The sequence below is a fragment of the Nilaparvata lugens genome, chromosome 6 (genome assembly GCF_014356525.2).
Source record: "Nilaparvata lugens isolate BPH chromosome 6, ASM1435652v1, whole genome shotgun sequence".
NCBI classification, from domain to species: Eukaryota; Metazoa; Arthropoda; class Insecta; order Hemiptera; family Delphacidae; genus Nilaparvata; species Nilaparvata lugens.
This window is the reverse complement of record NC_052509.1, coordinates 27185306-27198123: the sequence shown is the minus strand read 5'-3', so window position 1 is coordinate 27198123 and position 12818 is coordinate 27185306. Positions and strand designations below refer to the sequence as shown.

The 12818-nt window shown below is 34.8% G+C and overlaps 1 protein-coding gene across 1 annotated transcript; it reads right to left on the bottom strand.

The window, feature by feature from the left end:
• Positions 1 to 5788: 5788 nt before the first annotated feature.
• LOC120351864 lies at positions 5789 to 12514 on the bottom strand. Its single transcript, XM_039430568.1, has 3 exons — positions 11839 to 12514; positions 7570 to 7798; positions 5789 to 6383 (listed from the first exon to the last, which is right to left on the bottom strand). Exons 1-3 carry the CDS (start codon positions 12003 to 12005, stop codon positions 6297 to 6299), a joined length of 483 nt encoding a protein of 160 aa, XP_039286502.1. The 5' UTR covers positions 12006 to 12514; the 3' UTR covers positions 5789 to 6296.
• Between the last annotated feature and the right edge of the window lie 304 nt (positions 12515 to 12818).

Here is a 12818-nt window from a genome sequence, read left to right as displayed (position 1 = left end):
AAAACTTCAAAATTAAACCGTGGATCTCTAGTGGTTTACTGAAATGCATTTGTCGGAGAGATAGATTAAGCAAAAATTGAAACAACAGCCTTTCAATGCTACTCTAAGAGACCGATTCAAACAATACAGAAATCACCTGACCAAGTTATTGAGGACAGCCAAAGAGACTTATTTTCGAGATAAAGTTGCCAATGCTGGCAGTGATAGCAAAAAAATTTGGAGTAGTATTAAAGAAATCACTGAATTAGGTAAAAATGCCGACAGATTCCCTATTCAACATTTTTTAAACAATAGAGGTAATGATAATATGGAACCTGGTGAAATAGTAAATGTTGCTAATAATTTCAACAATTATTATGTAAATGTAGGTGCTAATCTTGCTGGGGCCATACCCAATATTGCTGAAGGACCAGTAAATGATGCGGATTTCAGTGTGGATTTGCATTTTGAACTGTTGCCTATTTGTGATGATGAATTAATAAGAATCATACTAGGTGATCTTAGAGGAGGATCTGCCCCAGGCATTGATAAAATTCCAGCTTCGTTAATAAAGAAAGATATTAATTCTTCGAAAATACCATTAGGTACTTCATATTATTAATTGTAGCTTTTTGCAAAGAGTCTTCCCTAAAAACTTAAAAGTTGGAGAAGATACTGCGTACTGCGTTGCTTTTCTGAAGGAAACAACTGGGATGAGGTTTTTCGTGCAGCTGAGGTAGGATTGGTTGTTGTGAAGGTTCTTGTGATGAATATCAGCAAGACAAAATACCTACCTATGGAGCCAATGGTGATCCAATCGGTCTAGAACTGAAATTACACACCTGTGGCGCACAGAAAAATTATGCAAAATGTCAGTGTGAGTGTATTGAACGAGTATATGAATATAAATACCTCGGCGTGATATTTGATTGTCGGCTGAAATGAAGCAATCATATACACCACCTTAGAAATAGGCTCCGAAAATTTATTTATAAAAATAATAGAACCCACTATAATAGAACAAGTCTATTTTGCTTACATCCAGTCCATCTTACAGTATGGTATTATAGCTTGAGGTGGAACATTCAAAATAACATTGACTACTTTATCAACTGTTCAGAAACTTATAATGAAAAGTTCCCTACGCAAACCACTAACATATCCATCACATTATCTCTTTGAAGAATTTAAGGTATTAATTATTGTACAACAATTATATATAAGAACCCTAACCTTGTACATATTCGAACACAAAGTAGCTATATTTTCTAATATAATTCACAATTATAACACAAGAACAGCTGTAAATATCGGTATCGTCAACGCCAGACTTACTAGAACTTTCTCCTCCACTTTGTCACATTATTAAATGCATTTCCTTTTTCAAAAACTGCCCATCTATTTGAAAAATCCTGACAATTTGAGAATAAGTCACTATAAAAAATTAGTTAACGATTAGGTGACTTCCCTAGACCTAGAGGAGCAGGAAGGTATTTTAGTATCACCTCACTCTTTCCGATGATTGTACCTTTTTTCCCAATAATTGTACATTGCCTGAACATTGAGAGTGAGTAACTAATGTGTGAATGAGTGCGCTTGTTGGATGTGAGTGTTCACGATCATTGGTCAAAAAAGCAGGTTTTCAACAATATTATTGTATCTTTTTTAACGATTTTATTTTGTTCGTCGATCTCACCGTGCTTCCCACTTCGTTTTTAGTTTACCTGATTTGGTTAATTTTATTTTATTCATAATAATACCCCTCTCCAGATTGAGTTTTGTTTTATTTGTTACACTAGTCTATTCTTTCTTAAATAATTTTTTCACTGTATTCAGTCATATTTTCAATAGCTATGAATAGATTAAAATAAGATTACCGGTATGTATATTGATGCTAGACAACTCGCTCCTCTCTCACAGGAATGTGCCCATAACAGGAGCCTCCAATGAAATGTATTTTTATTTTTTACATGCAAATATAATATTTTATTGTTGATATTTTTTGGAGAATAAAGAATTTCAATTTCAAGTAATAGAAAATTCGCTAATAAAAAATGACATGGACTTATGATACATGAATTTGAATCGCCATTGATCTGATTATTATTGAGAAATTAGAAGAAGCTCTCAGACTCATCATTTCATCTTCCTACGATTGTTGCAGCCGTAATCGTGTTGAGTGTAAAATTGTGGAAATTTGGAGGAAACGATTGGAACACAATATTTGACTTAGCAGCTTTGTTTGGACTACTTAGAAGGTAAACATATCAAAAGTCCTCATCCCTTTAGCACAAGATGAGGGAGGTTTAAAAGTTTCGTTTTTTTCATTTCTTACACACATGTATCTTGAAAACAATGCAATTCAGCGACATTATTAACTGAACAAAAATGAAGCTGGATAAATTTCCTACAAGTTCTGTTCAGTAGAGTTTTGTGATATCTTCTTTAGTTTTCGAGTGTTATCTACTTTTAGATGTGTAAAATCTTCAAATGGACAGTTTTCTTCCAACTTTTTGAACTTTCAGGGCTTATTACTCAACAACAATGCATCGAAAAAATAAGTACGAAGCGTTGGGTTGTGGAGTATTTAATTATCTTCAATTTGATGTATTTTTTACCATTTTAAGCTTTCTAGCAAGTGTCATAGGAGCTTTAGTGTTGAGAGTGAATTTATCAATACAGCGTTACTCTTCAAATCTCTTTTAATCATGAATCCCACACCGCGATGTCCTCTTATAGCTGCTGAATGGCAGAGAAGATGCCCACTTTCCCGTTCCTCTTTGCTATTATAACTTCTTCGAATTTCCGCCAATCCTATTATTTGCCATTCATATTCCTCCAGTGTAGAGGAGACATACCACAGTATAAGAGGTGTCAATCCTATGGCCATACTCAGAAGTACTGCAACCGGGAGTCAAGATGCATGAAATGCGCATTGGAAAACATAGCACCATTAGTTGCAAAATTTCCAAGGAGAATGAGCCCAAATGTGTTCATTGTGGTGGGAAGCACCCAGCCAACTATAGAGGATGCAGTGTAGCAGTTTAACTACAAAAAATGACAAATGATCGCAGTAAGCAGTTAAAAGTTGAACAAAATAACAGAAATCAGGTCCCAAACAGAACCTCTACATTAGCAGTGGAACCCAAAAAAATTCTTCAGAGTAGTTCAATTATCAAATCTGAAAAAACATTTTCCGAGGCTACTTCTGGAAGAAAAAAAGAGGAGAAACCAAAAACCAATGAGAACTTACATGCCGTATCAACTCACATTCTCGAGAAGCTTGATAGACAGGAGTCCTTGATGACTGTTTTTGAGCAGAGACTGCAGAAAATAGAAACATCTACACTAGATCATCCAATGCAAAAAAAAAAAAAAATTAAAAATGCAGTGTGGATCATGACATGGAATGCCAATCGGCTGCAACACAGACAACAGGAATTGTTGGCAATACTCCAAATTAGGAACAGATACATATGGAAATAGAAAGAAAAATGAAAATCTCAGTACCCTTTTTCGAATTATTTAAAAGATAAAATAATTCAAAAAGGGTACTGAGATTTTTCTTTTTCTTCCTATTTCTATAAAAATTAGCCCTATAAAGAAAAGAGTTACATAGACATAAGCTTAATACCTGAGACTCATTTTACTAAGGAATCCTACATGAGACTCCGAGGCTACAAAGTTTACCATACCATACATCCTTAAAATACAGCGAGAGGCAGTAGTGCAATTATAATAAGAGATAGCATAAAACACTTTGAAAACACATCCATACAAACAGAAGAGATGCAAATCACATCCATTTCAGTTGAAACTAAACTATACAAATTCACCCTCGCATCAATATATAGCCCACCAAGGCATAGCATACAAAAGAAATGTATAAGGCTATGATCAATCTTGTTGGTAATAGATTTATTATTGAGGGTGATTTTAATGCCAAGAATTCATATTGGGGCTCAAGATTAAACAATCGAAAAGGAAAAGAGCTTCTTAGGGCAGTTAAAGAATGCAGATGTGGAACTATATCGTCAGGTAAACTACATATTGGCCAACAGACAGGATCAAAATACCAGACTTGATAGACTTTTTTGTGTTTAGTAACTTCGTATACAACAATATGAAAGTAAAAGAATGTGATGATTTAAGCTCAGATCATACCGCTGTTATATTGGAGGTCAGTGAAAAATTAGTAATGAAAGAATGTCAGCTAAAACTAGTGAATAAAGAAACAGACTGGAAAAAATTTCAACAGAACCTTGAGCAGAGAATAGACCTTAATGTACATAAGAATTAGGAATGAAGAAGAACTAGTATCTGAAGTCGAAAGATTCACACAAGATACTCAAGAGGCAGCTTGGGAAAGTACACCATGCACAGTCCAAATAAAAAGGCCAGATGGAAGACATCACCCTCAAAGTGTATTGGATCTCATCCATGAGAAGAGGCCAGCTGGAAAAAAGTGGCAGAGAATAAGAAATCCACTAGACAAGACTCATTTAAACTTTCTTGTTCAAAAAGTGAGAGATGGGATTAGAAACCATAAGGACTCGATTACAAGCGAATATCTCAGAAATATCTTCACTCTGGAAGGCAGTGAAGTATCTGAAGAAACCATTTGTACAAGCTGCTCCTATTAGGGAAAGAAATGGCAATTGGGCTAGAAATAACAACCAGAAAGCTAGGAGATTTGCTAAACTCTTGGAAGAGGTTTTTCAACCACATAAGCCAACTGGAGAAGAGTGCATAAATGAGGGTGAATTTTCAACAGGAATAGGGGACATTCTAAAAGTTCTGTTGAATGACCTGAAAGTTCTTATCAGAAATATAAGTTGCAAAAAGGCTCCAGGACATGACCTTATTACTGGGGCAGTGCTCAAAAAACTCAAGAAAAAATTGAGGAACATCATCAATGCAGCTTTAAGACTGAAGTACATCCCAAATATATGGAAGGTTGCTGAAGTCATAATGATTCCAAAAACAGGAAAACCACCACATGAGGCTTCATCCTATAGACCAATATCTCTTTTACCGATTTTGTCAAAAAAATTAGAGAAAATGCTACCAAGGAGACTGCAGCCAATGATTGAAACAAGGAAGCTAGTTACAGATCATCAATTTGGGTTTCAAAGTAAGCATTCAACTATCCAGCAGGTCCACAGCGTGACTGACATCATTGAGAAAGTTCTTGAGGAGAAACAGTTCTGCGCAGCAGTCTTTCTTGATGTATCTCAGGCGTTTGATAAAGTATGGCATGAGGGTCTGAACAGAAAACTCCAGAAAATACTACCCATCCAGTATTCAACAATATTGAGATCCCACCTATCAAACAGGTACTTCAGGGTAAAACTAGAAGATAGCTACTCAAACTTAATGAAAATTAAAGCAAAAGTGCCTGAAGGAAGTTTTTAGGGTCCATTCTCTACCTTCTTTACACAAATGATACCCCTGTACCAGAAGAAAAAATCATTGCCTCGTTTGTAGATGACACAGCAGTCCTAGCTCCAGGAGACAGCAATGAAGAAGCAACAAGAAAAATTCAAGTAAGTCTCACAGAAATTCAAAAATGGACCATAGACTGGGGAATTAAATTGAACGAGAAGAAGTCTGTGCATGTGACCTTTGCAAATAGACCACATGATTACATACCAGTCAAAATCAACAACCACGTGATACCATATGCAAACGCAGCAAAATATCTTGGCATTACTCTAGATACCAAACTTTGGTGGAAAAGCAATGTCAAGAAAAAGAGGGATGAGCTCAACTACAAGTAGAATAGTTTATTTCAGAAGCAACATAAGTCACCAATCATCAACTTTTGGGAAATCAGAAAAAACCAAATAGACTATGAACCCATTAAAATAAAAATTTGAAAAAAATGTATATCATATCTCTAGGTTGCTTGGATTGAATAAATGTGAAAGCCAGAAAAAATATTGAAATATAAGTGGTATTATGGTATTTTAAAAGTATTTGACTTATGTTGTTTCTGCAATAAACTATCTTTAGCATTGTAAGTTGGGATATTCCTTCAATGAAACTGAGTTTTATATATAAATGTATGATGTATTTTGTCAAGTATAATAGAAAGTAAAATTAAAAAATATAATAGATCAGTTTCAATGGAAATTAAAGTTCCTTTTTGCTACTTTAATCATCATTATTGGCAAGAGGTTCTCTTTCACAGGTCGACCAAGCAAATATTTCATTATAAAAGTCCTGTATTTCTTCTCCATTTGGTAGGTAGTCCTTGAGCTTCTTAATGTCACTTATTTTGGTGTGGAGTATGGGAATAAATCCTTCTGGGTAGGCTACTGCGTCTGGGAGAGTGATAACATCTGAATATGTGTTCCATAAGCGAAAAGTGTGGCTCTCAAGTCCATCAATATAGCGATGAGCTGAAACAGTTCCTTCATTAGAATATGAATGCGTGAATTGCATGAACTTGCTAATCTTCAAATTCACTTTATCTTCTCTAGGGACATGTCTCCCCATCGTTTCAATCGACAGCATATTTTTTTCATAGAACTTTGGCCACCAACTTTTATAATCAATAATGTTCTTAGAATTTGGGATTTCAACAATAAATGAATCTTTAGGACTTGACTCAATGATGAGTTCAATACACTGTTTAAGAGTGTATATCCTGTCACATTTCTTGATCTTTCTCTTCAGAACAGCAAAATCTCTGTCGCAAGGCAGGAATGTGTGTCCTCTTATTGGGAAATATTGGTTGATTGTTTTAAATTTTCCCAATGAAACCAAGGCTGACATAGCTCGCAGAAGTGTGTGATTTTTATTTTGCGATCCAGAACCATCAGAAAAAATGTGAAGATCTTTTACTCCAACCATCGAAGTGTCAAGGTATTGCATAATGAAAGATGTCACCTCATTTGGACCTTTAGTGGCCATACCTTCATGGTAAACAAAAAACTTCACTTTATCATTTTTCAAATTATGAATACAGAAAACAGATACAGTTAACTGCCTCAAATAAAATGTCTCTTGTACTGGTATGGTGGGAAGCTGCAAATTCTGCATGTAATCTATACAGATAGCACCCACAGAGTGATCACGTTTTGCTAAATCAGTGATTTCTGTTATTTTTTTGAAAAACTTCTTACTTTTACGGATGTGCACCATTTTTTCTGCTGCATGTACTCTTTTTTCAGCATCATTCAAAAATCTGTTTCTTATTTTAACATTAAGTGCCTCACATGTACCGCATGTGTCAACCTGTGGACGACCAAATTTGAGAGAAAAGTTTTCCAGGAAAATTTTTCTATAAAAACTATACTTGACATCTAATTCAGGATGCTTCTCTTTGAAGAGGTTATACATTATCAGGTTATTCAATTTCTCACTCGAATAATTAGTCTCATTTTTTGAGTAATGAGCCACTTTGCTTGGAAATGAAGAAATATGCTGCTTTATGGAGTCAATGAAATGACCAGGTTTAGCATTCCCAGATTTATTTTTCCCACGCTGGTCTTGTGGTGGCTTTCCTAGGGACAATAGTAGATTCAGACGTCGAATCCGTTCATAAGATACACCATGAATGTTAGCAAAGGCTTTTTTACATACCTGGTATTTTCCACTAACACTTGGAATTTCATAAACATAAATGGCTCCTCTGTCCGGTTGTTTTGATTCATCTTGGTCTTCTCTACGACGACGTTGCTTTACTGGAGTAACTGAGATCAAGCTTTGAAGGTAGCTGTCCTGCTCGTTTTTCGTTTCAAAGCTCCTAAACTTGGCATAAATCATGTTTCGAACCTCTTCATTGATTAAATCATAGCAGCGACGTTTACATCTGCAAATAATAAAAATAATGAAATTAATAATATTATATATATAATATTATATATTATATATTTGCAGAACTCTCAAATCTTGTAAACATTTCATTGGCGGATGCAGAAGTGTGGTTCAGGGCTAATGGTTATCTTTTAAATGAAAGGAAAACTGAAAATGTTATCTTTAGTTTGAGACCTTATGATAATGAACTCATTGAACACGGTGTAGTTAATAATGTAAAGTTCTTGGGTGTTCATGTTGATCATCAGCTGACATGGGGGAAACATATCGATTATCTGAAAACGAGGCTTTCAAGAGTGGTGTATCTTATAGGACGTCTGAGAAATTGTGTTACAACAAACTGTGTAAGAATGGCTTATTTCGCCTTTTTTCAGTCGGTTATCAAATACTGCTTACTTTTATGGGGTAACTCTGCTAGGGTTGACGAAATACTCAAGTTACAAAAAAAGGTTGTAAGGATTATGAGCAGTGCAAAGTATTTGGATCATTGCAAGCCTTTATTCGTTAAACTGGAGATAAAAACTATTATTAATCTGTACATTTTTGAATTAGCTGTATACTCTTTGAAAAAAATGCCTTACATTACTCTTCAAAAGTAGATTAAGTCTATTTTATAAAAAATTTTAATTTAAAAACTTAGAAACACACTGAAAAAAACTGAGTATCTATTACAAAAGAGAAACTACTCTTGCCTTGAGAAAAATTATAGGACTATAAATTTATTCATAAAACATGGAACATAAAGAACTTTTTACATGGAGAATACAAAAATAAACTTCAACTCACATTCAATGTCTATTACAAATTGCGCTTTCTTTTCTTTTTTGGGTGTTTAGTCGGCTCAGTGACTTCATCTTCAGCTACTTCAACATCATTTCCAGAATCAGCAGGAACTGCAGGACAAAGTCGATCTTTGAATTCTTCTTTGCAAAAGCTTCTGATGTTTTTGAAGAGATACTCCTTCCGTTGATGGTTCATACCTTCTGGAATTATGATGTTGGGAAATCCAGAGGGTCCAATACCAGAATCATCCAAGAAAATTTTTTGAATAAATTCATTGCCATTGACTTCAAATTTGCAAGCTACTTTTCCCTTATTTGTTGCTGAGAATTTGAAATGGTTGTACTGGGTAATTTTTTGTACTTTCTTTGCTCCATTCTCTCTAAAGAAATTCAGCCAATCATATACCTCAATGTTGACTTCTCCATTTTCATTCCCAACTGATATAGCCTGATTGACTTTTGTTGTCGGTGTTGACTTCTCAACACAGTCAACAACTTCATCTATACTAGAGACATGGGATACCCTAAACTTCTTTTTCAGTAATCCGAATGCCCAGTCGCAGGAAAATTTTGTGTGTCCCACTGGCATAAAAGAGAGAATGATTTCTTTGTTCAACCCATTGCACACTCTCCAAGCAAGATAGCCTAACATGATGTTGTTTTTGTTCTGGCCAACGCAATTATCAGCATGAATGAACATTGTTTCTTCTCCATGGCTGTAGTGTTCCAAGTAATAATGAAAAAGGCTTACTATAAGGTTAGACCCTTTTGTAGTGCTGACACTTTCAGGGATTAAAAAGTTCATTTGCTTGTTCACTGTGTCACACATAATACCGAAAATACCAATTTTGAATGGAACAAGAAAATAAATGGGGCCGGGTTGAAGTGGGTTGCTTGGAATATGTATCTGTTGTGCCATGTCAAAACTGTAATGAATTGAAGTTTTTCCATTTTCATAATTCTCCCTTGTCTCTTTAATAGTGTCTTTATAAAACTTCCTTTCTTTTGATACTAGATCTAAATGAGATCTCATTTTTTCAACCGTTTGTAATTTTGTTTCATCTGGTAACAAGGCCATTTCAGCACCAGATGTGAAATGTTTCTGACATGTTGAGCAAAGGTCAGATCTTGGTTTCATAATAACAATTTCGGGACACAGCTGTTTCCAAATATATTCGAACATTCTCATTGAAACAGGTTGTGATGGCATGTCTTCAGTGAAAGAATCCTTGTAAATTTCATAGATTTTAACTTTAGTGTCACTTGAAGGCAACAGTTTCAAATTTGTATTGTAGACAGTGCTACTTCTGCCTGGCAATATAACTGCATGCTGTTCTGCATAATTGTACAGAAATCTCACAATGTTTTCAGTGTCACAGTACTTTGTAGCATTCTTAGAAACTTTACCTGCATTTCCATGAGGTTTGCTTATCAAACCAGTATCTTTGTACATTTTAATTATTCGTTTCATCCTCTTTATTTTAATATTATGTACAAACATGAATGTGTCTTTACATACCCCAATACCTTTCACCAAATAACTTGTCCTTGATTGAATTCGTTCAGTGTTAGGTTTTTTTGAACGTTGTGTTGTTTTGGATTCAGCAGTTAAACATCTCAATTGTCCCAAAATAACTTGATCCAATAGATTTGTATGGTCTTCATTGTAGTGGTCAAGCTCCACAGAATCTTGACGCATTTTTGCATAGTCATCAGAAGTAAATTTACTAGAACATGATGCTTTACATCCACACCCATTTTCGAGAAACTTTGAAATCACTTCCAAGTCTTTGTTTGGCTCAAAAAAGTCGAATTGAACATTTAAATTGTCTGCTGGAACAAGATTTTCTCCACCGTCGACATCATCCACAACCTCATCATTAGCACTTTCTTCTACTTCAATAACAATATCATCTAAATCAATAAGATTTTCATAGTTACCAATGGAATCATCAAACTTTGGAATGTCTTTTAATAAAGATAAATCACACGAATTGAGTGGATCTTCCTGTGAATGTTCATCCTCAGAATCCTCATCACTTGATTCAAGTTGTCTGTTAGTAAAGTAGTCTTCAAACACACCGTAATCCTCAGCACTTATATTGCAACTAACACCCAAATCATTCAATATTTTCAAAACTTTTCCTTCTTTTTGACTCATTTTGGAGATGAACTAATAATTTCATAAACAACAGCTGAAGTAAAACCACCAATCTTCAAACTGAACTGAACAAACACATAGGTTTTCTCAGAAGCAGTGATGCAACCTCCTGTCTCATCAAACACATGTTCTATGAAACTATTCAATTTATAATAAAATTATTGCTTATTAATTTTAGATTTATAAAATTATAATTAAATCTGTGATAATGACAGAGTAGAAGAAAATTTAATTTATTTCTTTAAATTTCTGCATTCAAAGTACAAAGTTTGCAAGCCTGAAACCAAGTTTTAAAAAAGTATCCTCTTATTGGGAATGTACTGAAATAATCAGAAAACATTCTGCTTTAATCATAACGTTGTTATAGTTCTTCAAGTTTCCACTAGAATTCAGGAGAATTCAATTTATGAATGAATGTTTGTTCACTTTGTGACTGCTGAAAAGGGACCTTTTGTCGGCAATGCTATTTTGCCATAACCGACAAGAGGTACCTTTTCTCAGGCCATGCAGAGCCTAACAAAATAATTAATATCGATCTTTTCTCATCTCGAATCGAATGTTTGTTCCATAATAGACTATACTACAAGAATCGAGCTTTCATGATCGATAAAGAACCAAAAATCGATATTTTTGACCTTAGTCACTATTTTCAGCTCTCCTGAGAAATTCATTCAGCCGACAAGAGGTCCCTTTTCGCTTTCGGCCTCACATATCAATTACATCAAATACATACTTATGTTGTAACCACCTTGCTACAACTTTTCTAAGTTATTTGCAAAGTTATCTGACTGATTTGGGAAGTCATATTATTTTGGATCAGTAAACAGAATAGAAAGCTTGGCTATTGAGACTAAAAATAGATATAATATTCTGCTGTGCTCTGATTACCTAAATTGAGTATGCTAAAATAAATGAATCTGTGGTAAACTCAGTAATGTTTCATAATATGCTTGTAGTCTTGTAGTACTAATATGGTAATGAAATAGGTGTGCTACAGCTTAGGAAGGCTACCTATACCTTTCTTTGACAAAATGAGATATTACAATGATTATAAAATAAAATTAAAAAGTATACCGTAATGAATAAACTTACTTGCAATCAGCTCCCTGAGATATTTCAGGTTGTTGTTGATTCTTCCAATTGACGTAAGCTGCACCCTTGACTCTTGCTTTTTTGACAACATTCCTTTTGTATTCAGATGGATTAGTAGATCCCTTCTTTCTTTTGTTACTATATTGCTCAATTCCCTCATCAGCCATACTACATGTATTACTTTAGATATAACTTTTATTTCAATAGAGAAGTTTTAATGAAGCAATCACAAAGACTTGAACAATATTAGTTGTAAACAAACATAACCTCAATGCTAAATGCTAATAAGAATAAGCGTGCGACGCCGCATGCAGCGCTTGACATGTGACCACTCTATCAGCTGTTAAGCACAGAAACAACACAAGTCAATGACTGGTGTTGTTTCTGCATCAAATGAAATCTTCAGGCCGTTCAAAAACCGTGTAGAATGGCTTGACTGGTGTTGTTTTTACATGAAAAGACGTGGCTATATCCATAGATACCGAATTCACTCTTAACTCAAAATGGCCAAAAATGTGACTCATGTTGTTTCTGAAATAAATCATTCAAGTATAGTACAATGTATTGGCTGATAGGAAGGAATTCAAGCTTATCAACCTACAATAAAATTCCACTCTACAAACAAATACTGAGGCCTGTCTGGTTGTATGGTGCGCAACTGTGGGGCTGTTCAGCAGAGAGCAATATTGGCATCATCCAACGATTCCAAAACAAGTGTCTGCAAAATGCTGTCAATGCTCCATATTCCATCACGAACGCCGACCTTGATAGAGACCTTCAAGTTGAGACAGTCGAGGAGATGATTGTAAAAACAGCAAGGCTCTACATAACCACCAAAATGTTGAGGCAATCCAGCTTTTGGACAACTGAGCACTGACGAGGAGATTGAAAAGAAAGAAGCCAACAGATCTGGTGTAAACCTCCCGGAGTGCTTAGTGAAAGTGGAAAAAATTAATACCTATATCAATCATTTAGTGCAG

Coding starts and splice junctions, on each gene's coding strand:
- LOC120351864 (XM_039430568.1), bottom strand. CDS start 12,005: ATGGCTGATGAGGGAATTGAGCAATATAGTAACAAAAGAAAGAAGGGA. Junction 7,799..11,838: donor TCTCAGGGAGCTGATTGCAA/GTAAGTTTATTC, acceptor TATTATTTGCAG/ATGTAAACGTCGCTGCTATG. Junction 6,384..7,569: donor GTGTTAGTGGAAAATACCAG/GTATGTAAAAAA, acceptor GAACTGTTTCAG/CTCATCGCTATATTGATGGA.